At 52.6% G+C, this 26,662-nt stretch overlaps 3 protein-coding genes across 7 annotated transcripts; 2 read left to right on the forward strand and 1 right to left on the reverse strand.

Annotated features, from left to right (window-relative positions):
- Window positions 1–976: 976 nt before the first annotated feature.
- Window positions 977–18,685, forward strand: SLC25A19 (solute carrier family 25 member 19). Of its 2 annotated transcripts, XM_029211843.1 has the most exons (7): window positions 994–1,578; window positions 5,129–5,298; window positions 5,480–5,635; window positions 7,303–7,473; window positions 12,069–12,252; window positions 13,194–13,324; window positions 16,780–18,685. In XM_029211843.1, exons 2-7 carry the CDS (start codon window positions 5,167–5,169, stop codon window positions 16,960–16,962), a joined length of 957 nt encoding a protein of 318 aa, XP_029067676.1. In that variant the 5' UTR covers window positions 994–1,578; window positions 5,129–5,166; the 3' UTR covers window positions 16,963–18,685. The 2 variants fall into 2 exon arrangements, with proteins under 2 accessions (XP_029067677.1, XP_029067676.1); XM_029211844.1 differs by lacking the exon at window positions 16,780–18,685 and having other exon boundaries at window positions 977–1,020; window positions 13,194–13,717.
- Window positions 12,229–23,452, forward strand: MIF4GD (MIF4G domain containing). Of its 4 annotated transcripts, XM_029211846.1 has the most exons (7): window positions 12,229–12,252; window positions 13,194–13,324; window positions 20,438–20,569; window positions 21,456–21,565; window positions 21,767–21,922; window positions 22,014–22,106; window positions 22,672–23,452. In XM_029211846.1, exons 3-7 carry the CDS (start codon window positions 20,482–20,484, stop codon window positions 22,897–22,899), a joined length of 675 nt encoding a protein of 224 aa, XP_029067679.1. In that variant the 5' UTR covers window positions 12,229–12,252; window positions 13,194–13,324; window positions 20,438–20,481; the 3' UTR covers window positions 22,900–23,452. The 4 variants fall into 4 exon arrangements, with proteins under 4 accessions (XP_029067679.1, XP_029067681.1, XP_029067680.1 ...); XM_029211848.1 differs by lacking the exons at window positions 12,229–12,252; window positions 13,194–13,324 and adding an exon at window positions 18,948–19,248; XM_029211847.1 differs by lacking the exons at window positions 12,229–12,252; window positions 13,194–13,324 and adding an exon at window positions 19,439–19,551.
- On the reverse strand, window positions 23,357–26,654 carry MRPS7 (mitochondrial ribosomal protein S7). Its single transcript, XM_029211849.1, has 5 exons — window positions 26,328–26,654; window positions 25,571–25,762; window positions 25,392–25,455; window positions 24,856–25,023; window positions 23,357–23,990 (listed from the first exon to the last, which is right to left on the reverse strand). The coding sequence occupies exons 1-5, from the start codon at window positions 26,408–26,410 to the stop codon at window positions 23,769–23,771; spliced, it is 729 nt and encodes a 242-aa protein (XP_029067682.1). The 5' UTR covers window positions 26,411–26,654; the 3' UTR covers window positions 23,357–23,768.
- Window positions 26,655–26,662: the final 8 nt, after the last annotated feature.

A 26,662-nucleotide genomic window follows, 5' to 3' on the forward strand; every position in this document is an offset into this window, starting at 1 on the left:
CTGAAACGTTTTTAAAATGTTCAATAAAAATGTGGGGTTTTTTTGCGGTACGCGGGCCTCTCACTGTTGTGGCCTCTCCCGCTGCGGAGCACAGGCTCCGGACGCGCAGGCTCAGTGGCCATGGCTCACGGGCCCAGCCGCTCCGCGGCATGTGGGATCTTCCCAGACCGGGGCACGAATCCGCGTCCCCTGCATCTGCAGGTGGACTCTCAACCACTGCGCCACCAGGGAAGCCTAATAAAATGTTTTTAAATTGTGCGTCAAAATGATTGCAGTAATATGAAAAATGCAGTTTAAAAATTGGGAAGACTGTCCTGCAAAACGCTGATACTACTTGCGTGAGAGCGGTAGGATGAGTCATTTCCCCCTTCATTTCTACATTTTCTGTAATGTGTCTATATATTTTTATATTATCTTATAATGAGAGTTATGCATAATAAACCCTAGGGGGAAACAAAACCTCTGTATTTTTGCCGTCGTCGTTCTGGTCTTAAAAATTCATCTATTCTTTCCCCCACGCCCTCCAGGATTTTGCTAAACTTCCCGCCATCTTTTCCAAGTTTAGGTGATCCGGGTACTGGAACTATGAAAGTTTTGAGGAAAGAAGGTCACGTTCAGCGCGCCCTAAACTTCCGCCCGCCAGCAATCTGATCCAAGGCACACGCCACTCAGCGCAGCTACTTCCAAAGGCGTAGCCTGGCTTCGGGACCCTCCTCCTTTCAACGCGTGGGTAACATGTGCGCATACGCGCGCCGAGGGACTACATCTCCCAGGAGGCCCTGCGCCTCGTAAGGGGACGGCCTCAGTAGCGGAGGACTACATTACCCAGCAACCCCTTGCAATAGGCGTTGGTCGGGTGACTACTGTACAACCGTTGGTCCAGCGTCTGTCGGAAGCTGCGCGGTGATTGGCCCACAAGCCCGTCAGTTACTGCCAAGCGCAGTGAAGTTTTGCCGTTAGACTGCGTGAGGAGGGAGGGAGAGAAGAATTCGGGGAACCGGGCCGCGCCTTTGGAGCCGGGTGAGTGACCTCTTCCTCCGCCCTCCTGGCACTCAGCTCGGGGAGCTGCACTCCCGCTGCCCGGGGGCGCCTACACGCGCAGGTACTTACGCGGGGGCGGGGACTGTACCCACACGTGTCGCGTCTGATCTGAGAAGCATCTTCAGGGACGCAGGAAGCAAAACCCTGGACACACCCGGGGCACCTGTACATGCGGGTTCCCACCTTGTGGGCGTTTTCTCGGACTCGGGGAGAAAAAACACGCCCTGGAGCACACGTGGACACTTGTACCCACACGCGGAGACATCTGCAGAGACCCTCAGCTGAGCACGTGGGCTCACGGGCACACACGCTCACCGCGGGGCACCTGCATGCCTGAGCCCCAGGGACTTACGCAGTAAAAACAGGGGTGGCACGGCAGACTCATATACACACACCCCAGCCGCCCTGCCACTCACACCAGCGGCCCCTGTCTTCTGGGTACTTTATTATATCATGCATATAATCATATTTCATGTTTATTTTGTCTCTTTAGATGGTTTTTTGGTACAAGAAGGAAATTTTGAACAAGCAGAAAAAGTAAGGCCACTACTGAATTATATTTAACAAGACCTTTCACGTGTATAAGGACTTTTACTTTTTTGGCAAAGCTTATCACATATAGTAGTATCTCGTGTGATCCTCCCAGGAATCCGGCTAGGCAGGGCCACCATCATTCCCACTTTCCAGAAGAAAAAGCTTCCAAGGTACATGAGAGAGACAGACAGGATTTTTTTTTTTTTTTTGCGGTACGCGGACCTCTCACTGTTGTGGCCTCTCCTGTTGCGGGCCACAGGATCCGGACGCGCAGGCTCAGCGGCCATGGCTCACGGGCCTAGGTGCTCGGCAGCATGTGGGATCCTCCCGGACCGGGGCACGAACACGCGTCCCCTGCATTGGCAGGCGGACTCTCAACCACTGTGCCACCTGGGAAGCCCGAGAGAGACAGAATTTTGACTCGGGCTTCTTGATCTGAGGTTTAAGGTTATGTCCAGCTATGCAGAGCTGCTTATTTGTAGAAATGCCTCCTTCCCTCCCTGACAGTAGGGATCTGACACTGCTCAGTGTGACCTGAGCAGTCTCTGGGCAACCTCCGGAGAGGCTTTGCCTCTCAGTCACCTGCCTCACGTTTAAACTGCTCCTCACAGGTGCCTGGGGAGTAGCAGCTTGAGTTAATGTCACAGAGAAGTTGATGGGAAAGTCGAGATCTCCTCCTTTGAGGGTCTGGGGAGAAGTCTGGGGAGAATGGTCAAATTCCTGGCGGGAGTCGGGAGATTTCATACCATTAGACTTTTTTCTCTCTCTTTTTTATGGCTGTGCTGTGTGGTTTGCGGGATCTTAGTTCCCTGACCAGTGATCGAACCTAGGCCCCAGCAGTGAAAGTGCCGAGTCTAACCACTGGACCGCCAGGGAATTCCCCCATTAGACTTTCAATAAATGTTATTTTACAATACTTTGCTGATCGAGCCCCATGGAAATGTCTTGTTAATTTTAAGGATGGATTGGAGTGCTATTTTGGTAGTTTCAGAAAAGTGAGGGCTTGGGGCTGAGGGATTGGTGTGGACAGAGTTCCAGGGAAGGTGAGAGGAGAAAAAGAAACAATGGGGTGAAGGTGTCACTGTGTGGGCCCTGATTTCCCTGTTACTAAAGGTATTCAAGAACTAGGTTAATTCTGAGGTCTCTTCTAAAATCATTTTATGTTTACTTTTAATTGGGGTTTGGGGGGGCCATAGTGAATTCAAGCAACGTAGAATTGTGTAAAGAAAAAGGGAGGGAATTTCCTGGTGGTCTGGTGGTTAGGACGCGGTGCTTCCACTGCAGGGGGCCCGGGTTCTATCCCTGGTTGGGGAACTAAGATCCCACATGCCACGAGGCGTGGAAAAAAAATAAATAAAGTAGCAGGGAGGAGATCTGCCTTCCCTTTTCCCTTGCCAGCCCTACCCCCAAAGGTAACCTTACCAACCTGTTGATGTGTGTGTCCTTATAGACTTTCCTGCTATGCTTTATACGACTGTTGAGGGTGTATGTAGGTCTTGCTGTTTTTCTTTTGCAGAAGTGGGGTTACACTAGACATACAGTTCTGAAACCTGCTTTTTTCGTGTTTTAGTCAATTGTGGACGTCTTTTCCAGTGAGTGTTTAGCTCTGGCTCATTCTTTTTTTTTTTTTATCTTTTTTTATTTTTGACTGTGCTGGGTCTTCGTTGCTGCACGCGGGCTTTCTCTGTTGTGGCAAGTGGGGGCTACTCTTCGTTACGGTGCGCAGGCTTCTCATTGCTGTGTCTTTTCTTGTTGTGGAGCACGGGCTCTAGGTGCGCAGGCTTCAGTAGTCGCAGCATGTGGGCTCAGTAGTTATGGCACGTGGGCTCTAGGGCACACAGGCTTCAGTAGTTGTGGCTTGAGGACTCTAGAGCTCAGGCTCAGTAGTTGTGGCGCATGGGCTCCGCAGCATGTGGGATCTTCCCCGCCCAGGGGTCAAACCCGTGTCCCCTGCACTGGCAGGTGGATTCTTAACCACTGCGCCACCAGGGAAGTCCGCTCATTCTTTTAATGGCTGCATGGTGTCCTATTGCATGGAGGTGACTTAGTGTCTATCCCTCTGTTTATAATCATTTGCATTATATCCAGTTTTATAAATAGTGATGCAATGCATGACATTTTACACACACATTCTAGTATTTCTCTAGAACAGTGGTTCTCGATCGGGGCAGTTTTGAACCCCAGGAGGCATTTGTCTATGTCTGGAGACATTTTTGATTGTCACAAGGGGAGCGTGGGGATACTGGCATCTGGTGGGTAGAGACCAGGGGTACTGCTAAACATCCTACAGTGCTCAGGACAGCCCCCAACTACAAAGAATTCTTCATTCTAAAATGTCATTAGTGTTGAGGTCGGCTCTAGATAAAAATGGAATTAGATTTTTGGGGTTTTTTTGGCCATACTGCATGGCATGCGGGATCTTAGTTCCCCAACCAGGGATCGAACGTGCCCCCTGCAGTGGAAGCGTGGAGACTTAACCACTGTACCGCCAGGGAAGTCCCAGTTACTTGGTTTTTAATCATTTATTCAGTCATTGTTTTTAGAGCCTTTGGGGCATGCCAGGCACCGTGCTGGTCTCTGGAGATACCACTGTAACAAGGCTGAGTCCCCTACCTGTATGGAGCCTGCCTCCTGTGGGCGGGGAGGACAGCACCTTAACAAGTGCTGGGAATGCTAGAAAGGACATGAGTACATCTTCTGGAGGGGATGCTCTTTAGCTCAGCTCTTTAGCTGAGCCCTGGAAGGTGAGAGGAACCAGTCTAGGGAAGAGTGAGGCTGCATTTCAGACATGGGAACAGTAGGTCCAGGGATGGGCCGGTAGATAGGAACGTAAACAGCATTTTCTAGGAACTGCTCAGAAGCACTGAGCCCACCCTGGCTGAAGAGACTGAACCGTGGTCCAGGGTGAAGTTGAAGAGTTGGGCCTGTATCATTTTGCAGCGTAACTCAGCTCCACTGCTATGGGCGGGCCTGCGGTGTGTGCAAAGAATGGCGAAGGGTGATGCTGAAGGGCTCAGGGCCCTTTGGATCATGGCGGCTTGTTAGAGAATCCCAGGCCCCGTTCCTGGAGTCCGTGTGTCTGAGGTTCCCCCTCTGCGCTCAGCTTGAGGCTCTGCCCTCACGCTAACGCAGCCTGGGATTTCGCCTCAGTCAGGAGCTGGCCATAAAACCAGGTGTCTTGGAAAGCCAGCTGATCTCTGGAAGTGAACTGTTTCCTACCAAGCCTGTTCATTCACTCCATCAGCAAATATTAATGAGCATGTACTGTGGTGGGCTCTCTTCCGGGCACTGGAGTTACAGGGATGGATGAATGAGACCAACGCCGTGTTTTCATGGGCTCGAATTCTAATGGGGGAGAGAGACAAGAAACCAAAGTATGGAATCAATGTCTGGTATATAAATGCTCTAAAGAAGAATAAAGCAGGATAAGGAGAGAAAAGGGATGTGGGCGCTGCTTTGGGAGGCTGGTCCGGGAGGACTGCTCTGAGGAGTGATGTGTGAGCCGGGGCCCTAAGACCTTGCTCTGGTATTTACTCCTGTCTCTTGCATTTAGCCTGAAGCTGATGGACATTGTATGGGCCACAGGCAGGGATGGTGGGCTATGACCCCAGAGCAGACGGCAGGAATGTCTCCAATCTCGAGGTGGCCGTGGCTGGGTCTGTGTCTGGACTTGTCACTCGGGTGCTGATCAGCCCCTTGGATGTCATCAAGATCCGTTTCCAGGTACCCTTTTCCCCTTTTTGTGTGTAACGGGCCAGAGGACAAGTTCACTCTTTTTTGCCAAAGCAGTTCCTAGAGCTTGCAGTTTTGTCAAGCAGAAGCACTTTGTTGCCTTTGTTACCGTCTCTGAAATTCCTCCTCGCCCCCCCGCCATCATCCTGACCATTCTCATCTTGATTCCTAGCTTCAGATTGAGCGCCTTTCTCGCAGTGACCCCAACGCGAAATACCACGGGATCCTGCAGGCTGGGAGACAGATTTTGCAAGAGGAGGGCCCAACAGCATTCTGGAAAGGACACATCCCAGCCCAGCTTCTCTCCATAGGCTATGGAGCTGTCCAAGTAGGTGGCAGGGGAAGCGGCCAGGCCCCTGGGGTCACATTGCCCAATGGGGGAGCCCAGGGTGGTGAGGCGTGTACCTGGGCTTCCCCGGGGTAGGGCAGCAGGAGGCGGTCACACACTGCTCATTCATGTTGGCTGGGAAACTACCTGACAAATTGAAGACATAGACTGAGCTGTACTACAGGCATCCCCTTCCCCACGTCCCCCAGCCCTGGAGACTTAGCACCCACTGAAAATGAGGTGCTGCACCTAGGATACTGTCTTGACACCCAGCCCAGAGGGGCTTAGCAAATGGCAGTACAAATGCTTTTCATTTTTCAAAATAGCATTATTCACGTCTGTGCATCCTTTGAACTTCCTAACAACACTGTGAGGAAGGTGGAGCAGGTGTTGGTGGGTCGCAGAGAGGTTGAGTGAGCTGCCTGAGGCCACACAGCTTGTAGGTGATGAGGCTAGGATTAGGATCCAGGCTTCTTGACCGTTGCTCATGAGTTTGTTCAGCTGAGCGCCAGTTTACCCCATGGCATCTAGTCTGTAGCTGTACAGTAGTGGTGATGGAAATAGCCAACCCCGCACAGTGCTCATAGGGGGCCAGGCCCCGGGTGAAGCACTTCACATCTGACACCTTACAACAGTCCTCTGGTAGGTTCTGTTGTCATCCTTATTTTACAGACGAGAAGACTGAGGCAGAGAGAGCTTAAGTAATTAGTCCAACCAACGTCACTAGCTAGAAAGTGGCAGAGCAGTCCCTGCCTGCTCTACGTATGACATCACAGTGATTGCTCAGGTCACACGCACCTGCCTTGCCATCTCTGCGCCCAGCACACAGATGCTGCGTCCTGATGGGTAAATGCAGCAACATGTGCTCTCAGGACCCCAAGCCATCTTGAGTTGGCCGGAGAAGGATCTGAGCCCAAGGAGGGCTTACACCACAGAATATGGAATATGTGGAATTCTCCCAACAGAATTTCAGCTCCAGGGCAGAATGTTTCTCAAACAGGGCCACTGCCAGCTGCATTAAAGGGGTCCCCAGCCTAGAGTCAGATAATGGCCATCTTTTCCCAGTTCTCAGAAAACTAAGTGATGAGTAGAATTTTCTTTTGTATTCTTTTTTTTTTTTTTTTGGCCTCGCCATGCAGCTTGCGGGATCGTAGTTCCCCCACCAGGGATTGAACCCGGGGCCACGGCAGTGAGAGCACCAAGTCCTAACCACTGGGCTGCCAGGGAATTCCCGAGTAGGATTTTCTTTTTCTTTCTTTCTTTCTTTTTTTAAAATATTGATTTATTTATTTGGTGTGTCGGGGTCTTAGCTGCAGCATGCAGGATCTTTTTTTTTAGTTGCAGCACGTGGGATCTAGTTCCCTGTCTAGGGGTTGAACCTGGGCTCCCTGCACTGGGAGTGCGGAATCTTAGCCACTGGATCACCAGGGAGGTCCCCCAAGTAGAATTTTCTGATATAAAAATGTTCTCATGTATTTTCTTAACCCTTGGGTATTTGGCTCTGCTCAGAGTATGAAAGGGCATCTGAGCTTTGCACAGTTACATGTTCATTGTATTCTGACCCTACTCAAGAAGAGTAGTATCTCCTGGTCCCTAGGATAGGCCCCGCCTGGGTCACGGGTGCATTCGGGGGGTGTTTTCCGTGACACTGTCACACACTCTTGCAGTTTTTGTCGTTTGAAGTGCTCACCGAGCTGGTGCACAGGGCCAGCGTGCGCGATGCCCGAGACTTCTCCGTGCATTTTGTGTGTGGCGGCCTGTCTGCCTGTGTGGCCACCCTCGCCGTACATCCTGTGGACGTGCTACGCACCCGCTTTGCAGCGCAGGGTGAGCCCAGGGTGAGTGGCCAGGCCAGAGAAGGGGCGCCCAAGGGACGAAGGGCGTCCCAGGGTGGGGGCTGTTTCCCTTAGAGGGAACAAAGCCGGGGGGGACCTGGGGTTTTCAGGCCATCCTTCAGCCTGTTCCTGAAACCCGTAATGGTTCTTGGCAACAGGCAAGGTGCTCACAACCTCACGGGGGACACAGAACCTGCAGGGGAAACAGAGCAAATACCAAATCGGGACGGGGAAGGCATCTGGGAAAGTGAGACTTGAGATTCTATCGCTGTATTATTGGGAGGGAGGTTTTGGTTTCCAGAAAGAATGGATTGGAGGAAATGGGATCATTGAGTCAGACTCAAGGAGGAACTGACTGAGTGAAAGCAAGGGATTAAACCCTCAAATAGATGCCCCATCCCCCCTCCGCCCACCATAATCTCTGTTTCTTGGACATACATAAGAATAGCCTAGGATACTGTTGATGGGGAATGATATTTTGCTTAAGAATTTGATCTGGGACCAGCTAAGAATAACTGTGGTTTCAGCTGTGCCAGTTTTTTCTGTTGCCTGGGGTGGAGATCCTGGGTTGGGGGACCTCTTTTGTTTAGGAGACATTCTGATAAATTTTTTGGTTCAGAAATGCAAAGTGCCCCAGGAACAGTCTAGAAGAAAACGACTGGGGCATGAGAGCTGGGTCACTCTGTGTGACACTGCAGTGGAAAATAGAGGTTTGGGGTGACTGCCCTGGTGGAGAAATGAGATGAGGGGTCCTAGGAACAGAGTAGAGAAATGGAGGGGAAGGATGTTTATAGAGGGGACAGACCTCAGCAACATGGTGGCTGCTGGGATGAAGAGAATGGCTGGTGACAGTCCTTCAGGTTCCCTGTTCTGCGTGTGCTATAATCCTCTTCTGTTACTTTCCAACCTTTAGTACAAGTCTATGAGAAGAAAAAAGGGAAAACATCATTAAGAAAAGAATAGCATATTTCTTCTTAGGCTTAGCCAATTGAGATGTTGGATTCTAGATTCTGGAATGGCTGGAAAATTGTGTGTGAAAGTGAGGGGAAAAGATTTATTTAAAAATTGCAGAACTCTCCACCTTCTTTAGACTAGTAGCATCCATAGTGTAAATCCTCACATTTCTTAAAAAAATCAATAAACTGGGCTTCCCTGGTGGCGCAGTGGTTAAGAATCCAGCTGCCAATGCAGGGGACACGGGTTCGAGCGCTGGTCCGGGAAGATCCCACATGCCATGGAGCAACTGAGCCCGTGCGCCGCAACTACTGAGCCTGCTCTCTAGAGCCCGCAAGCCACAACTACTGAGCCCGTACACCACAACTACTGAAGCCCGCTCGCCTACAGCCCGTGCTCCGCAACAAGAGGAGCCCGCAATGAGAAGCCCGCGCATCGCAGTGAAGAGTAGCCCCCGCTCGCCGCAACTAGAGAAAGCCTGCGCACAGCAACGAAGACCCAACACAGCCATAAATAAATAAATAAATAAATAACCTATAAAGTGTGTAAAGGTTAAAAAGACAGATAGTTCTTCATGAACTATAATGAAAAAACACCAGCCGCCCCCCGATTCTATTCCCCAGAGGCAACCACTTTTAATATTTGTGTGCTTCTTCCGTAATTTACTTCCTAATTCAAAGTAACATGCTCTTCCTCTTTCTTCCTTTCCTTCTCAGTTTTAAATTATAGACATTAACTACTGACTACTACTATGGAAGATGAGGATTTAACTCCTTTACCATCACCCGTGGGCGTGCTTGTGCTTCCTCGCCTGAGCGCAGTACAACTGATTAACAGATTTTTGGCTAAATCAGTACTCAGTGTTTATGCTATTATGATTATGTAAATGCTCCTGCTGAGCCTCAAAGTATATTACGATTATGTTTTCTTTTGTATTTTTGTCTTTCCTGAAGTTGGCAATTGCTTTGTATTTTATTTGTTTTGCTTTCTGCATGCTTATCACAAATTCACTTTCAAACAATCTCCCGATAGGGTGAGCCTGTGGTCATCAGTCCCATGTTTTTATGGAGCCCCTCCTAGAGCCCCCCACCCTTGAACCCTTCACCCTATGGCTTCGATCTAGACTGTTTGCTCCAGGACTATGGCCAGCTATTCTCTTAGGAATTCTCACGTAGGAGCCCATGTCTTCTCTTTCTTGATTAGTCCCTCATTTTGTGGAGCACATCCTGAGGTATAGCTTCCTTACAGAAGCCTGATAGAAAATGCCTTTATTTTCCCCTTGCACTTAACTGATGGTCTGGGTGTAGAATTCTAGGTAGCTCTCATTATTGCTGAAGAGGCATCCGGAACCATCCTGATGACTAACCCTTTAGATGAAGGCATCCACTTTGCCCTCTTGGGAACTTTCAGGATCTTTTTTTTTTTTTTTTTTAACTTTTCTGTGGCCCCACCATGCGGCACGTGGGATCTTGGTTCTCCAACCAGGGCTGGAACCCACACCCCCTGCAGTGGAAGCGTGGAGTCTTAACCACTGGACCACCAGGGAAGTCCCTCAGGATCTTTTCTTGATCCCTGGCATTCTAGAAATTTACCAGTGGAGTGCCCCAGGGCAGGTCTCTTTCATTCATTGTGATGGGCACTTCCTGGGCCCTTTAGTCTGGACACATGTTCTTCATGCCTGGAAAATGGTCATGAATTATTCATTCACAATTGCCTGCCCTCTTTTTTTCTTTTTCTTTCTGGAATTCATGTCAGTTGGACACTAGACATCCTGGATTGATCCTCTGATTGACTTATCTTTTATTTACCATTCTGGGAGTTTTCCTTACTTTTATCATTTGGGCCCTCTATTGAGTTTAAATAATGTCTGCTAACATATGTTGGTTCCTAAGAACTGTCTTTGGTTTGTTTGTTTCAGCCAGGTTTATTAAAGCATAACTTGCACAGTAAAATCCACTCTTTTTAGCATACAGTTCTGTGACTTTTGACAAATGCATACAGTCACGTAACCACTAGCACAATCAAGATATAAGACAGAAGTTCCATCACCCCCTGATTTCCTCCTGTCCTTTGTAGTTTGTCCCTCCCCACCTCCAGCCTTCAGTAACCACTGGTCTGTTTTCTGTCTGAAGTTCTGCCTTTTCCAGAATGTTACATAAATGGAATTATGCCCTGTGTAGTCATTTGAGTTGGCTCCCTTCACTTGGTAGATGCATTGGAGATGTGTCCGTGGGGTGCCTGTGAGTAGTTGGCTCCTTTTTTTTTTTTTTTTTTTTTGCGGTTCGCGGGCCTACTCACTGTTGCGGCCTCTCCCATTGCGGAGCACAGGCTCCGGACACGCAGGCTCAGCGGCCATGGCTCACGGGCCCAGCCGCTCCGCAGCATGTGGGATCTTCCCGGACCAGGGCACGAACCCGTGTCCCCTGCATCGGCAGGCGGACTCTCAACCGCTGCGCCACCAGGGAAGCCCTGACCCTCTGCTTTTATCGTGAAGGTGATGCCTTCTCTGTGGTCTCAGGATATTAGTTAAAATTTCGTGGGTGGTTTCTTTTTGCTGTCGTTTTCTTCTGCTATATCTATACGGTCTCTTCCTTCCAAATGACTTCTTCTGCCCCTCATCAATCATTTTGGCCTCTGTTTTGGGGGAGGCTTTCCTCAAATGTCTGGTGACTCTTGGCTGCCAGCTTGGTGTTAAGAGGGCACACAAAAAGCAGAGTGGCACGCTGGCACGTGGGCAGCTTGTTGCCCGATGGCCTTCCTCTGAGGCCCGGCCCTTTCATGCAAGTCCCCAGGGCGAAAGCCTTCGATGTGGCTGCCAGCATCTGGGAGCCAAGTGTCAAGAGGGAGCATCTGGGAGCCAAGTGTGTACTGTCCCTGCTCAGTACAGACTTCCCCTCGGTCACCCTCTTGTCAGTGCAGTGCTTCCCGCACCCACAGCCAGGCAGATTCAGCCCCTCTGGTCCACTGCAAAGAATATATGCCAAATAGAAGTGTACTAAAAAATCAGTGGCTCTTCGTGCATAAAGATCACCTGTTGATGGTTTCAGAAAGGTTAAGTATATGCATATGGCAAAAAAATCCAGATAGCATAAAATGGTCATAGTGAATCTCCTTCTTCCCCCATCCCTCCCCTGTCCCCCTGTTTCCCGCTGTGGCGGTAATAATGTTACTGTCCCTCCTTTCTTGTGTGTCCTTGTGGGGCATAGTCTCTGCATACAGTTTGTTTCCTCCACAGACACTATGCCTGCTCTTCATGTCCTGCTGGGTTCACTTAACTGTATATTTGGGGGAGTCTTCCCTATCGATCGTCTAGATTGCATCTTCCTGTTGTAATTGCTACACTACGTTCTTTTGAACAGGTGTGCCATAATTTATATAACCGATCACCCAAGGGTGGACTTCACACCTTTCGCTGTTCCGCATACTTTTGTGCACTCCTTGGCATATCTCAGTCGTGTAAATAGCTAGAAGGGGAGCTGCCAGACAGTCCCACCCTTGGAATTTTTGTCCAGCATTTTCTTTGTCCTTCTGGCAGGAGAAGTAATGCTCCTAGTAGCTGGTTTCTGGACAAGGGGAAATACAGGTGGTGGGCTGGGTTCTCGGGCTGAAACGATGTCACTCATCATTGCATGTGTGGTGTCCAGGTCTATAAAACTCTGCGAAACGCCGTGGTGACCATGTACAGGACCGAAGGCCCCTTGGTCTTCTACAAAGGCTTGAACCCCACCTTGATCGCCATCTTCCCCTACGCTGGGTTCCAGTTCTCCTTCTACAGCTCCTTGAAGCACGCATATGAGTGGGCCATGCCAGCCGAAGGAAAGAAAAACGGTGAGACCGGCCTCATGGGAAAGGGAATCTGGGTCCCACTCCACCCCACTCCCAAGCCATAGCATCTCTTTCTGAATCAGGTAGGAAATAAAGTTTTCCTGCAGAAGCTAAGACACCACAGATCTCTGAACCCACAGCTCTGTAATACAGCCAACAAAACAAATCCATTCACTCACAGATGACTTTTTTTCTTTCGGCTCTTGCCACTGTAATTTCCAACTACCGGTCATGGTTTTCATTTTTGTCAAAGGTCCAACTTGCAAACAGCCTGGTTTTGCTTCTGTGTTTGGTTTGGTTTTCGTTTGGGGACTCTGGGGAGGGGGATGGGCATCCTGTTCCCTCCCAAGCCTTGAACTGAGTCGCATGGCAGAGCCTGCAGGCCATTACTGCCTCCAGCTGGGGTGATTACTGTTAAAGGCGCACACCCCTTCTGCCACCAGCCTGTCCAATCAGCAGTCCATTGTCGTTCCTTTTTAAAAATTTTTTATTTATTTATTTTTGGCTGTGTTGGGTCTTCGTTCCTGCGTGCGGGCTTTCTCTAGTTGCAGAGAGCGGGGGCTACTCTTTGTTGCGGTGCGCGGGCGTCTCACTGCGGTGGCTTCTCGTTGCAGAGCACGGGCTCTAGAGCGCAGGCTCAGTAGTTGTGGCTCATGGGCTTAGTTGCTCTGCGGCACGTGGGATCCTCCCGGACCAGGGCCCGAACCCATGTCCCCTGAATTGGCAGGCAGATTCTTAACCACTGCGCCACCAGGGAAGCCCTGTCTGTTGTCATTCTTCCTGAGGCTGTGTCTGGTTCTCTCGCTCCTGGATTAAATTCTTCCAAGATCGGGGATGCTTGTAGGTTTGGGTTTTCTGGTCGAGGATTAGACTGTATAACCTTGAAGCTTACCCTAGACTGCATTTCTCTCATATTTCCCCTCCATCCCACTTCTCTGGTTCAGGGAACTTCAAAAACCTGCTTTGTGGCAGTGGAGCTGGAGTCATCAGCAAGACCCTCACGTACCCCCTGGACCTCTTCAAGAAGCGGCTGCAGGTTGGAGGGTTTGAGCAGGCCCGAGCCTCCTTTGGCCAGGTGAGATGTCCCTCTGCAGAGAGCTCTGATTCCAGCCCCTCACTGGGCACGTGAAGGAACTGGGTCAGCTCCTGTCCACTGGGCAGCTTTCGCCCCCATAGCCCTCTCAGCCCCTGCATGTCCCCGGTGTCGATGAAAAATTAATCAGTTGATCTAAGAAAGAATCGGAAAATCCTATTCCAGCCAAATTTGAGGATTGTAACCCGGGAAGAGCATCTCAGAAAGCTCTGAGAACTATTCCACCTGCTAGAAGTTAAGACACAGTTTATATGTTTTTTGAGACAAAGGGCTGTGCATCAAATGACGTTTTTGGGGGGTTTTTTTGGCTGTGTTGGGTCTTCCTCTAGTTGCAGTGAGTGGGGGCTACCCTTTGTCGTGGTGCGCGGGCTTCTCATTGCGGTGGCTTCTTTTGTTGTGGAGCACGGGCTCTAGGCATGCTTCACACATGTGGAGCACGTGCTCTAGGCTTCAGTAGTTGTGGCAGGCGGGATCATTAGTTGTGGCTCACGGGCTCTAGAGCTCAGGCTCAGTAGTTGTGGCACACGGACTTAGCTGCTCTGCGGCATGTGGGATCTTTCCAGACCAGGGCTTGAACCCATGTCCCCTGCATTGGCAGGCGGATTCTTAACACTGTGCCACCAAGGAAGCCCCAAATGACATATTATTACTTTTTTTAAGATAAATTTATTTATTTATTTTTGGCTGAGTTGGGTCTTCGTTGCTGCACACGGGCTTTCTCTAGTTGGGGCAGGCGGGGGCTACTTTTCATTGCGGTGCGCGGGCTTCTCATTGTGGTGGCTTCTCTTGTTGCGGAGCATGGGCTCTAGGTGCACAGGCTTCAGTAGTTGTGGCACGTGGGCTCGGTAGTTGCGGCTTGCGGGCTCTAGAGCGTAGGCTCAGTAATTGTGGTGCACGGGCTTCGTTGCTCCGCGGCATGTGGGATCTTCCCGGACCAGGGCTCGAACCCGTGTCCCCTGCATTGGCAGGCGGACTCTTAACCACTGCCACCAAGGAAGCCCCAAATGACGTATTATTGACAGTTCACAGAATCCAGTTCTAAGCAACATCGTGGTGGGTCATGTGACCCCTTACAAGCTCAAGAAGGAATGTTATCTTTTTAAGGAGTTCTCTGGTTGATGCTGGGAGAATGTTGCTCTCTATGGTTGAGCAGGTATTCCTGGGAGAGGGTTTGGTCAATGCATAATGCACAGTGTGGAGAGAGAGGAGGCCAAAGGGCAGAGAAGAATTTTTATGTTTAAATTTTTCTTGTTTTGCCATAAAATATGAATTTTATTTCACACTGGGGACCCCTGAGCACAAGGGGAGCCACAAGCAAAGCCCTGTGTGTACTGGACACTGTTTAAAGACCCAGGAAAAGGCACACTCTTAGTGCCTGCTCTTAAAAAGCATTCAGAGGAATTACCTGGTGGTCCAGTGGTTAGGGCACGGTGCTTTCACTGCCATGACCCAGGTTTGATCTGTACCGCAACGAAGAGTAGTCCCCGCTCGCCGCAGCGAGAGAAAACCCGAGCACAGCAACAAAGACCCAATGCAACCAAAAATAAATAAATAAATTTGTTACAGTAAGTAAATAAATAAATTCATCACCACCCACGCAGAGATAATCACACAGAACCTTTAGCTGTAGTCTTTCTTTTTTTAAAGATTCTTTTTTTTAAACGTTTTTATTTTTATTTCATTTTTGGCCACGCGGCATGTGGGATCTTAATTCCCCGACCAGGGATCGAACCCGCGCCCCCTGCAGTAGAAGCGCAGAGTCTTAACCACTGGACCACCAGGGAAGTCCCTGTAGTCTTTCTTTCTTCCTTCCTTCCTTCCTTCCTTTCTTTTATTGAAGTATACTTGATTTATAATATTATGTTAGTTTCAGGTGTACAACATAGTGATTCAATATTTTTATAGATTTTATTCCATTTAAAGTTATTATAAAATAATGGCTATATTTCCCTGTGCTGTACAACATATCCTTGTTGCTTATTTATTTTTTGCATAGTAGTTTGTACCTCTTAATTCCCTACCCTTATCTTGCCCCTGCCCCCTTCCCTATCCCCACTGGTAACCATTAGTTTGTTGTCTATGTCTGTGAGTCTGTTTCTGTTTTGTTATATTCATTCATTTGGTTTTTTTGTTTGTTTTGTTATTTATTTATTTATTTATATTTGTCTGCATTGGGTCTTCGTTGCTGCACGCCAGTTTTCTCCAGTTGCAGTGAGCAGGGGCTACTCTTCATTGTGGCGTGTGGGCTTCTCACTGCGATGGCTTCTCTTGTGGAGCACGGGCTCTAGGCACACAGGCTTCAGTAGTTGTGGCACATGGGCTCAGTAGTTGTGGCTCGCGGGCTCTAGAGCGCAGGCTCAGTAGTGGTGGCGCACGAGTTTAGTTGCTCCGCGGCATGTGGGATCTTCCCGGACCAGGGCTCGAAGCCATGTCCCCTGCATTGGCAGGTGGATTCTTAACCACTGCACCACCAGGGAAGCCCCATTCATTTGTTTTATTTTTAAGATTCCACATAAAAGTGATAACATACACTGTTTGTCTTTCTCTGACTTATTTCACTAAGCATAACACCACCTAGGTCCATCCGCGTTGTAGTTTTATTCCTTTACATAAATAAACATATGTTTAACAAAAATGGGGTTACACACAAGGTTTTATAACCTCCTTCTTCCTTTTACCAACTTGTCTTGAAAAGATGGTTTGAATTTGGATAGGGAGAGTTGGTGAGAGCTCAAGACAGAGAAGGGAGGCCCTGCTCCTCACAGAGCTTTAGCGTGAGCAGGTGTGGCTGGAGGTGTGCGGGCACTGAGGGTGGACCAGTGGGGAAAGGCAGATCAGGGAGGGAAGTTGAGGCCAAATGGTGAAACGCCCTGAACACCACGCCGTGGGGCTTGGACTTGATTCTTTGTAATATCATTGTCGTCATCATCATTGGGAGTTACTGGAGCTCTGGGAGGGGAGCGAGGCTTGAGTAGAGCTGTGCCTTGGGGACACGGGTCTAGCATCAGTTTGTGGTCAACTGGAGGTGGCCAGGCTGGCGCCGCTGGTCAGGCTCAGAGCTAACAAGGGGCCGGTTCAGATCTACTGCCCAAGGGGGACCAGGAGGGATGGGCGCACAGTCAGAGGCACCCCTGGGAAGAGGGTCCAGAGCTCTCTCTGGGTCCTTAAGAGCCACTGTCAGTGGAGCCTCCAGGGCAGGAAGGAGCTCTGTCCAGTGCTGATTTCCAGGCACTTCATCTGTTAAGTCTGAATTAGCCCAGTTGGAAGAGAAAGAATGAGGTTAACTTATTCTGTCTTTTTTGCATTCATTCCTTTGTCCAGCAAGTATTTATTGGGTGCTTGAACGTGCCAGGCTCTGTGTTGACAAAAGAACAGAGCTCACACCCATGTTGCCATCACCTCCTCTCTCCTCAACTGGAGAACCTTCCTCTCCCCAGGTGCGAAGCTACAAGGGCCTCCTGGATTGCGCCAGGCAGGTGCTGCGAGAGGAGGGTGCACAGGGCTGCTTCAAAGGCCTGGCCCCCAGCCTGCTGAAGGCTGCCCTCTCCACCGGCTTTGTGTTCTTCTGGTACGAGCTCTTCTGTAACCTCTTCCACCACATGAAGAAGGCAGACAGCTAGCCTCGAGGGCAGGAAGGGTGGCCTGAGGTCCTTCCCTGGAGGGGCCCTCGTGAAGAACGCTTGATCTACCATCCCGTGTTGCACTGAGAGGTGTTGCCCGGCCCCTCCCTCCAGGCCAGCTGTCCTGGGCACGAAGAGCCGTCGGCAGCAGCCTGGACTCCACCAGAAGGGCAAAGGGGGTTCTCCACGGGAGAGCACGGGGCGAACGCAGGACTCGGTCTGCGGGGACCCAGCCCCGCCAGTCAGAAGGGGCTGGACGTTTCTCCTCTGTGTGGCGCACACTCAGGACAACAGCTGCCCTCCTGCACGCCTTCGCTCCGGCTGCCCAGAGAATTCTCCTGCGTCTGGGTGGGCCGCAGCTTGAGTGTGAGGCTGGGGTCAGGCCTTTACAGGGGTCTGGTCCCCACACCTGGGTTCTTACTCCCACCAATTATTTAATAGACATTAAAACTAAAAACACATTCCTTATCTGACTCCTCCATCTTCCCTTCCAAATCACATCCCTTCTCCCCAAGTATGAGGGAAGGGATCCCTGCCTTCCCTAAACTCTACTTTTCTCAGCAGTTGCATTCCTCAGGCAGCTTTGCTTCTAGCTCTGGGGGAAGAATCCCAGCTGAATCAGTCACTTTATAAACTCCACCCTGCTCAGATCTTCGTGTCTATAAAGGCACCACTCGGGCTGTTCTCTCCCTGGACAGGCTGGTCGCAGCCCGTGGGCCTCTAGGGAAAGCAGACCCCAGCAGCCCCACAGGCAGTGGGGGGATGTGCTGATGGGGAGGGGGCGCCGGTAAAGGCAGCAGCCCTTTTCCCGTCTACTGGGATCACTCCTCTTTCCCTGTGGGCTGGGTTAGCCCTCCTGGGTGAGTGGGAGCTTACAGCTGGGCCAGTGAGCATCTCCTGCCCGCTCAGGGTGCTCCTGCTGGGTCTGGTGTGGTGCTGTGTGCACCCTCTGTAGTCCCGGAAAGAGGGGGTTGTGCAGGCAGCCTGCTGCATGCACAGTTGGTGCTCCGGGAGTTGTCAGGGCACAGGAACCCACGACAGACACCCATCGAGGCACGGTTAGGGGTATGAGAGGAGGAAAACCTACAGAGCACACCCACCACTTTCCACCCCAGGGGAGCCTGGCCTGAGAGGTCGGCTGTGCAGGGGGAGCCCCGTGCAGGACTTAGAGCCTGACCTCGCCTCAGCCCCGGCTCCAGCCTTTGAGCAGGTCTTGGGTGGGTGTCATGGCTCTCGGTCCCCATGGATCCTGGGCCCTTTCTCACCATTACTGTTTCGTCCCTGGTCTGGGGCTTTGTGATGTGTCTGGTCCCCATAATCCTGAAGCCTCCCTGCTCTTGGTTGCTGATTAAGAAGGCTCACCTGTGGCTGGAGGGCTCCCACACCCACAGGTTTTTTGGCAGGCAAGGCTTGCAGCTGCCTGGATGTATTTTTGGTGAAATTCCACGGAAGTAAACTTCGTTCTCTCCAGCTCTCCCACGCATTGGTTTCTTTTGCTGCAGCTGGGATTGTCTTCCTCGTTCATTTTCTGGTGACCGCTTTGGCAGCTCTTTGAACAGGAGGAGCGAGCTTTGGATACAGGAAACTGCCATCAGCACTTCCTTCTGGTCTAAGCGATGGGACGAGACGGTTCTTTTCCAGCCTCTTCTGTATGCTCTCCTGCAACCCAGGGCTGACCTCAGAGGTGGCCCTGTCTGGGCTGCTGGGCCCGCGCCTCACCCCCTTGTCCCTCCAGGGACAAGACACTTCCCTGGAGTGTCTTGTCCCGACCAAGACGGACTGAGCCAGGGGCTTGCTCAACCTCAGGGTCACTCCCAACACCTTGGGCGCCGCAAGTTGGCAACTGGGATCCTTTCTCTTGGGCTGGCCCATTGATTTTCAACTTATTTTACCAATATCGTTTGTACTTGGAGTAGGAGAGCGGCTTAGTGGGACTTGATCCTCAAAGCCCTTACGACCTCCCTGCCTTCTCCGCTTTGGGGGGAGGGGGTGGGAATGGGGAGCACACGGCCACCACCTGTTAAGTCCTGCCCCTCCAGCCCTCTTCTCTGCCCTCCCACCTTTCTCCCTCCCGCCGCCCGGCTGCGGACCACGCCCTCCGCAGGCCCCTCCCACGCCGCGCGGCCGGGCCAGTCCCCTGACCCCGTTTTAACCTGAGCTCTAGCGTGGGGCGGGGAGAGGGAGAGTGTTAGCGCTCAAGACCCAGGGCTTAATGCGGGCTGAGGAGCAGGTCCACCCCAGTACCGAGGAGCCGGTGTGGTCCCGGATAGCCCGTGGGAGAGCCGGGTGAGGAGAGGACAGGGGCGGTGGAAGCAGTGTCGCGGGCGTTCTGCGCGGCCCCATGCCAGGAACCTTCGGGCAGGCCTGGCCGGGCGGCGAGGGCAGCGACCTCGGGGCTCCGGCAGGTGGCGCTGGCGAGGCGGCCCCAGGCCCCGCCCCGCCGCCCCGCCGCCCCGGGTCCCGCCGCGCCACCGCGCTAGGAAATGACCTAAGCGGCGGCGAGGCGACAGCAGCGCCGCGGGGGCGCGGCGCGCACAGCATGCCCCTCGAGCGGCCTTCGGGCACGCGGGCGTGGCGCCGGCGCGGCAGGTGGGTCCCGGCGCTCCCGCCAACTCTCCAGCCCACGGGAAGGGCGTTCGGGAAGCTGCCCTGGTCTGGAGACCCCTAAGGTCCTCTCCTTTGGCCATGGGGGAGGCACCGAGTGCGGAGAGGGGACTCCAAAGGGGACCACCTCTGGGGGACACGTCACCTCGCTCCCCTCCTTAAGGAAGGATCCAGAATGGAGCTCAGGACTCTCAGGGAGTCCTGAGCGGGCGGGGCCGAGTTTCTGCCACTCGAGAGGCCAGTTTAACTAGTCTGTCCCGGGGAGAAGCTGGCCAGGACGAGGGGAGTCAGGGCAGCAGAGACGCTTCTGCACCCAGCCCTCTGGCCGGCCCCACCCCGAGGGCAGGAGGAGTGGGCTTTCTGGGCCGAGGACTCTGACTAAAGGGAGGGAGAGGGTTGCGGAGAGGGGCTTGGACCCCTGCTGGGACAGAGCTGTCCGAAGCGTGGAGACCCTAGCCCTCTCACTCGCCAGGAGCCATGCTGGACCAGCAGCTTCCAGGTCGGCATATATATAGGCAGGGGAAGTGTTTAATATCCACATATCCACCCTCACCCCACCCCTTGGTGTCAGCTGAGAAAACCCCTGCCTGCTGCTGGGACTGGAGGGTAGACGCATTCACCCTTCATCTCTTTACTCTTGTGTAATCCCAGAAGCTACAGGGGTTCTTTAATTGAGCAGCAGGTGCCTGGCTGGTGCCCAGTCTCCACCAGAAGCCAAGCTTGGCGGGCACCCAGCCAACCACTGAATGCCATGGACTGCCCAGGAGCACCTGTCTCAAGCACTGGCCAGTCCTGCCGCGGGCCGGGAGAGCTGGGAGCCCTGGCCCCGTGCGCCACACCTGAGGCCTCTCCTGCTGCCTCTCCTCTCCAGGTGCCGTCATTAGTCCCAACCTCGGAAAGAGCTGCTGCAGCTGCATGGTCATGGGGGAGCCCAGGAGAGAGGAGTATAAAATCCAGTCTTTTGACGCAGCGACACAGCAGCTGCTGAAGACAGCCCTCAAAGGTGAGCGTGCGGAGCCCCCTGAGCCTGGGCCCAGAGCCACAGAGGAGGGGCCGAGGGGCCAGGCCTGGAGTACTGAGCCTTCGCCCGGCTTTGCCCAGCCCTCTCCCTTCACTTTCTCAGAATAGGAGTCAGCAACGTCATTCTGGAACTGGAAGACAAGCTACATTTAGGCCAGTATTTGGCAGTATGAATCAGAGTCGCCCCCTCAGATTGTAAAGCCTTTTTTTAAAGTTTAGGTGCCCATGAGAGGAGAGTGAGGCACAGAGAACACAGTTCCTGCCCCTTAAGTCCTTACGCTGGACCTGGTTTGCGCGTTGCTGCAGCCAGCTCTCTTGAATGTGCAGAGCTGCCTGACGTGGGACAGAGGATGGAGTGTTCTGCTTGGCAGGGGAGCTACAGTAATTGTCCTGGACCAGTGCCTTCTTGCAGTACTTTCAGGACAGAAGTTTGACTCAGCTAACGATTAGCAGTGCCCATCACGTGCCAAGCTGAGCCTGTGGGGAGGCCCTGCCTGGCCGGCTCTTGTCAGGGGTTCACGTGTGTGTATTATAAGAACACTTTCTTCCGTGAAATGGCTGTCAAAGGCACTGGCATTCAGTGTTCCATCCTCAGCCTAGGGCTAGGAAAAGATGTGTCCTAAAAAAACGAGCGTTCTTTTGATTCTCTAACAGCCACATAACCCTCCCTGTTTCTTCTGATTGGGCCATCAGGAGGCTCACGGCCGCAGCTGCTCCTTGTGTAGTTTCCTCTGTTTCCTGGTCTCTTTATTTAAATGGAAGCGTATAATGGGACTGCTCTTCTGTGAATATCTTGAATCCTTTAGAAGCAGGTGGAGGCAAACGTCATAATTAAGCAGCTCTAGACTCCCCACCTGTCTTTACCCTAGATCCAGGTGCCGTGGACTTGGAGAAAGTGGCCAATGTGATTGTGGACCATTCTCTGCAGGACTGTGTATTCAGCAAGGAAGCAGGACGCATGTGCTACGCCATCATTCAGGTTGGGTGGGGCTGGTAGAGAAGGGGACGCTTTGAGGAAGGTGCTTCAGGAGTGGGCAGAGGCCTGGCCAGCAGGGCAGAGATGCAAAGGGCTGGCCTCAGAGGCGAGAGAGGAGGACAGCAGGGTCCTCGGCCTTGGAAGCTTGGGTGGAGTTGCGACGGCCCAGTGACTGCCCTTCACCACCCTTTCCCTGGCTCACAGGCAGAGAGCAAGCAAGCAGGCCAGAGTGTCTTCCGCCGCGGACTCCTCAACCGGCTGCAGCAGGAGTACCAGGCTCGGGAGCAGCTTCGAGCCCGCTCCCTGCAGGGCTGGGTCTGCTACGTCACCTTTATCTGCAACATCTTTGACTACCTGAGGGTGAGGCCCTGCCAGCCACATCCTGTGCAGCACAGACGGCCTGTCTCCTGTGCCACTAAGCCGGGCTCTGGCCCCCGCTCTCCCCCCATAGGTGAACAACATGCCCATGATGGCCCTGGTGAACCCCGTCTACGACTGCCTCTTCCGGCTGGCCCAGCCCGACAGTCTGAGCAAGGAGGAGGAGGTGGGTGGCCCTAGCACAGAAGGCTGTGGAGGTGGGCTGCCTCTGGCTTAACTCAGAATGCCTGCCCACTGTTCGTGGAGACTTTCGAGGGCATCACTTGCTGGGGAGGAGCCTGGTGGGGGCATTTAAGGCCTGTCACAGTTACAGGGCAAGCTGCTAGGCCTGGAGTCTATCCAGAACAGAGCGCAGCCCAAACCTCCCGGCTCAGAGGTTTTGAGTAGGAAAGCCAACCTATGGTAGGACTGGTGAGAGCGTCAGCCAGCTGTGGATACAGATGACCCCAAAACCACACCAGGGTTGGGGGGGAGGAAAGTGGGGTTCAGAAGCAGTTTGGAAACAGGGCCCGAGTCCAGCCTGGCCCAGGTGAGAGACCTTAAGCAAGTCTCTGAACTTGCTTCTTTTCATGTAAGACGTGGACAGCGCCCACTGGGTGGGGTGAGGATGAAGTGGGCAAACACGTGTACAGGGCCAAGCCCGGTGCCTGGCGCACCGCGAGCGCTCAGTAAATAGCTGCTCTGTGTGATGGAGGGCCCTGCCCGGGGTCACCGCCTGCTGCCCCCTGCAGGTGGACTGCCTGGTGCTGCAGCTGCACCGGGTCGGAGAGCAGCTGGAGAAGATGAATGGGCAGCGCATGGATGAGCTCTTTGTCCTGATCCGGGATGGCTTCCTGCTCCCAGCCGGCCTCAGCTCCCTGGCCCAGCTGCTGCTGCTGGAGATCATCGAGTTCCGGGCAGCTGGCTGGAAGACGACCCCGGCCGCGCACAAGTATTACTATAGCGAGGTCTCTGACTAGGCCTCCAAATCAGGCCTCCTCCTCAGCAGCACCGGCCTTTCTTCTACCCACCTCCCAACCTGGCAGTGGAGTCTTTGCCTCTCCCGGACTTTTTCCCTTCCAGACTTCCAAAAGCACCCGAGATGTTTCCCACTTAGGCGGTGGTCCCGCCCTGAGCACCTTCGCTCCGATTCCAGGACTGGGGAAGACACCAAGCACACCTGCCCCACGGTCCCATCAGCGTTTCTCTCCCCTCACCTTCAACCTGGGCCAGGCAAAGAAGGGCAACTCCTGACAAGCACTGCACTATGTAACCTTTGGTACAATAGCTATCTTGGTGCCTCAGTTTCCCCATCTGTAAAATGAGTACCCAGAGCCATTGGTGGGGTGCTTTGGGATATCAAAGGGGAGAAGTAGAGTCACACCAGAAACTGCTTTTTATACATTTTGTACAAGGACCACTTTGGAACCGAGCACGTTTCCTCCGGTTGGTTTTAATGAATGGCAATACCACATCACATGCTACACCAGCTCAGGATGAGAATTTTCTAATAAACTTTTTCTGATACTAAAACTGCTTCCTTTCGTATCACCCAAAGGTCCACCCCAAGCTGAAGGAAGAGAAGGGCTGGATGAGCCCTAAGTTTCTTGGGGAAAATCTAAGTTGATATGACCCCTCTTTGCAAGGAGATGGGGCAGGGAGAGTGAGTTCTAGCCCCCAGAAAAAGGACTAACAAGCAATAAACATGCTGCTCCATCCTTCTTACGAGGCCCGCCTGCCTCTGAAAGGCAAGTATACGCTTAACCCACAGGTATTTTGCAACATGGCGGTGGCTCATGCCGCTTCTACAGCAGCGTGCTGGGCTCCTCCCGGCTCCTCCGCCCGCCCGTTACCACCAGCGGTAGTGGGCCAGCGCGCGGTTGGCCTCGGCCATCTTGTGCGTGTCGTGCTTTCTCTTGATCACAGGGCCCCGGTTGTGAAAAGCCTCCAGCAGCTCCTGGGACAGCTTCTCCGGCATCAGCACCCGCCGGTGCTTCTTCTCCCGACACTCAGTAATCATCCACTTCATGGCCAGGAAGCGGCGACGCTGGTCGGCTAGCGGTACAGGGACCTGGGCAAGATTGGACACGGGCAAGTTAGTCTGAGAACTTGCCAGGACTGCAGCCTCCCTCCTCCTAGAGCTCTTAAGAAGCAGCCACAGGACTGCTCTGGGCCAGCCCTGGCAAGGCGGCTGAGGAGGGGCCCTGTCTTTTCCCCTCTGAGCCTCTCTCACCCCTGGCTGACCTCGGTGCAGCACACATCAGGCATTCATCGAGCAAACATTCCTTGAGTACTGGCCTCTTTCACCTCTAAAGGGAGCTCAGCCAAGTTGATAACAGGCACCACTGGGAAAAGCCCTGTCAGCTGGGCATGACTTAGCCAACACAGATCATGCGTGCCTAGAAAGAAGACCCTCTTGTCCAAGAATCATTTGCCAGGCCCCCACTATGTGCCAGGTACCATGCCGACCCTAGGGACACAGACGTTAATGAAAAAGTCTCTACCTTTATGAACTTTACAATGAAAAAGGAAAGACACGAACACCGGATTATGACGATGAAATATTAAATGGCATGACAGAGACACCCAGTTCAGTTCAACAAACGGTGATGAAGCATCACTCAAGCACTACACCAGACACTGGTGTATAAACATGAGATACAAACATAGTCCCTCACCATGAGAAGCTTATAGTTTAGAACACAGAATGCTGAACAGAATGGGGGGTAGGGTGGGCCTTCAAAAGAGGTCACTTGGATACGTTTTTTTTGCTCTCTTCCATCTTCTGCCTGTAATCTTTACACTGTGGGACTCAGATGAGCTGACCCTGACTCTCCCCAGTCCTTAGAAAGCTATCAACCTTGGCCCAACTCTACCCACCCCCACCATCTTGTTTCACACGTGAGCAGCCCTGCTTTCCCACCCTGACCACTCACCTGATAGAAATGGCCACCCTTGAGGATGGACACCAGCCCAATCACAGGCTCACAGTTTTTCAGTGCTTGGTGGAAGATGGTGTAAGGGTTGCGTTCAATGGTTGCCTGTTCCTCAGGAGAAGCAGCGTGGTACTTCTCAAACTGTTTCCTTTTCACAGCTTCCAGAGTCTGCAAAGGGATACAGTGGAAGAGGCTGCCCCAGGCTCCCTAAACGTTTAACCCAGCTGAGCTAAGACCTTGCCCCTTACTCCCATCATCCTCGTCTTCTTCTGTAGCTGTGCAGCTACTCCCTCAGCACTTCTGAAACAAAGATCCTGGACTAGGACAGAAAAAGCAGGCTAAGATTTGTCACATGGGGGTAGGGAATGGCAGTGGTTGACTCCTGCAGGACTTCCTTAAAGCCCCCATTCCATACATAAGTACATGGAAGTTAATTTTAATGAAAGTATAGAATGAATTCTTTTTTATGTTAAAATTAAAGAGCCAAGTACAAAGCTACGGGGAAAACAAAGATGAGAAAGAGAGGTACTGGTTACCTGTGTCATGAGGGATCTGGCCAGTATTTTGTTTCCTCCTTTCATCATCATGTTGGTGAATTTACTTCAAGGAGAAAAGCAACATGTTTAGCTCGCCAGGGCTGTATCAGGGAACCCCTACTGCAGGCCCTCCCTGGTATAGTCCCACTCCGCAGAACAAAGATTTGTTTCCTTCTAACCTGATCACTGGGTCTTCAAACACAGAGCTTGTTCTCGTCGCAGGGGCAGCTTTGATAACCTGAGTCTTCCTGAGCTCCCTCTCATACTTTTCCTCCTCAGTCAGCGCGGCCAAGGGCTTGCGGTAATATCCCTTGTCAATCTGGGGATCCTGGTATTCAGGACCATAGCGGCTCCACCTCACCTGGGTTAGCCTGGGAGGCGGGGGGGGGGGGGGGGGGGGGGGGGGGGGGAGGAAGAGAAGGACAAAAGCTGACTCCACAAGTGAAAAGGCTTGACTTAACGATAGGCATGTGTGCCAATCCGCCGACGAGTGAGAGCAGCGTGGAGACCGCCAGCCAAAGCTGAACCGCAAAACTTCTGGCTCTTGTCCCAAGAGGTAGGAGGACCTCCCCCAAACAGGCCAAGAAAGTCTGCTCTTCAAGTGCCAACGGTAAGGACAGGCTCCTGAACCTGAGGATAGGCAACCCGCCTATGCATCTCTCCCCTCAACTCCCAGCAAAGAAAATCCCACCTCTGAGTTCTTTACCAAGATCGCACTTGCCGTTCCAAGTGAGAACCCCTCGGGCTGGGAGCAGTCACTAAGCCTTCAGGTTGACTCAAAGTCACGCGGCTGGTTCAAGAAGCTTAGACTCAGATATCCCGGCCCCCAGGCTCTCTCCTGGAACCCGCGAGGCCTGCCTGTGGCTCCCCCTTCCTTCCCAGCAGGTCCCTCCGTGAAGACACAAGCGGCCTCCCAGCTGCCCGCCGCCCTCTCACCCTGGAAGCCTCAGGACAACACTCCGCACGCCCAGCAGCAAGCCCGACCACCCTCGCACAGCCGTCACCGCGGAGGCAGCCATCTTGGCTGGCCACGAGGACCCTAGAGAGGCTGCCCTCGGCGTGCCTGGGCGAGTGACCGAAGACGGGGAAAAGGCTCTAAAGGGTCCTAACTCTGTGCATCACCCTATTAATCTGAGCCTTAAAAGTCTCTCACTCCGAGGTCTAAAGCGAAGAGTCAAAAGGAAACATTCGCTCTCCCATTATCCGTCGCAGGCCGGCGCCACCCTCGGTGGCGGCGCTCGGTAATCTCAGGCCCCTGTGCAGGCCCCGCC

This window comes from Monodon monoceros, unplaced genomic scaffold (genome assembly GCF_005190385.1).
Source record: "Monodon monoceros isolate NGI ecotype Baffin Bay Population unplaced genomic scaffold, NGI_Narwhal_1 Super_Scaffold_9, whole genome shotgun sequence".
NCBI classification, from domain to species: domain Eukaryota; kingdom Metazoa; phylum Chordata; class Mammalia; order Artiodactyla; family Monodontidae; genus Monodon; species Monodon monoceros.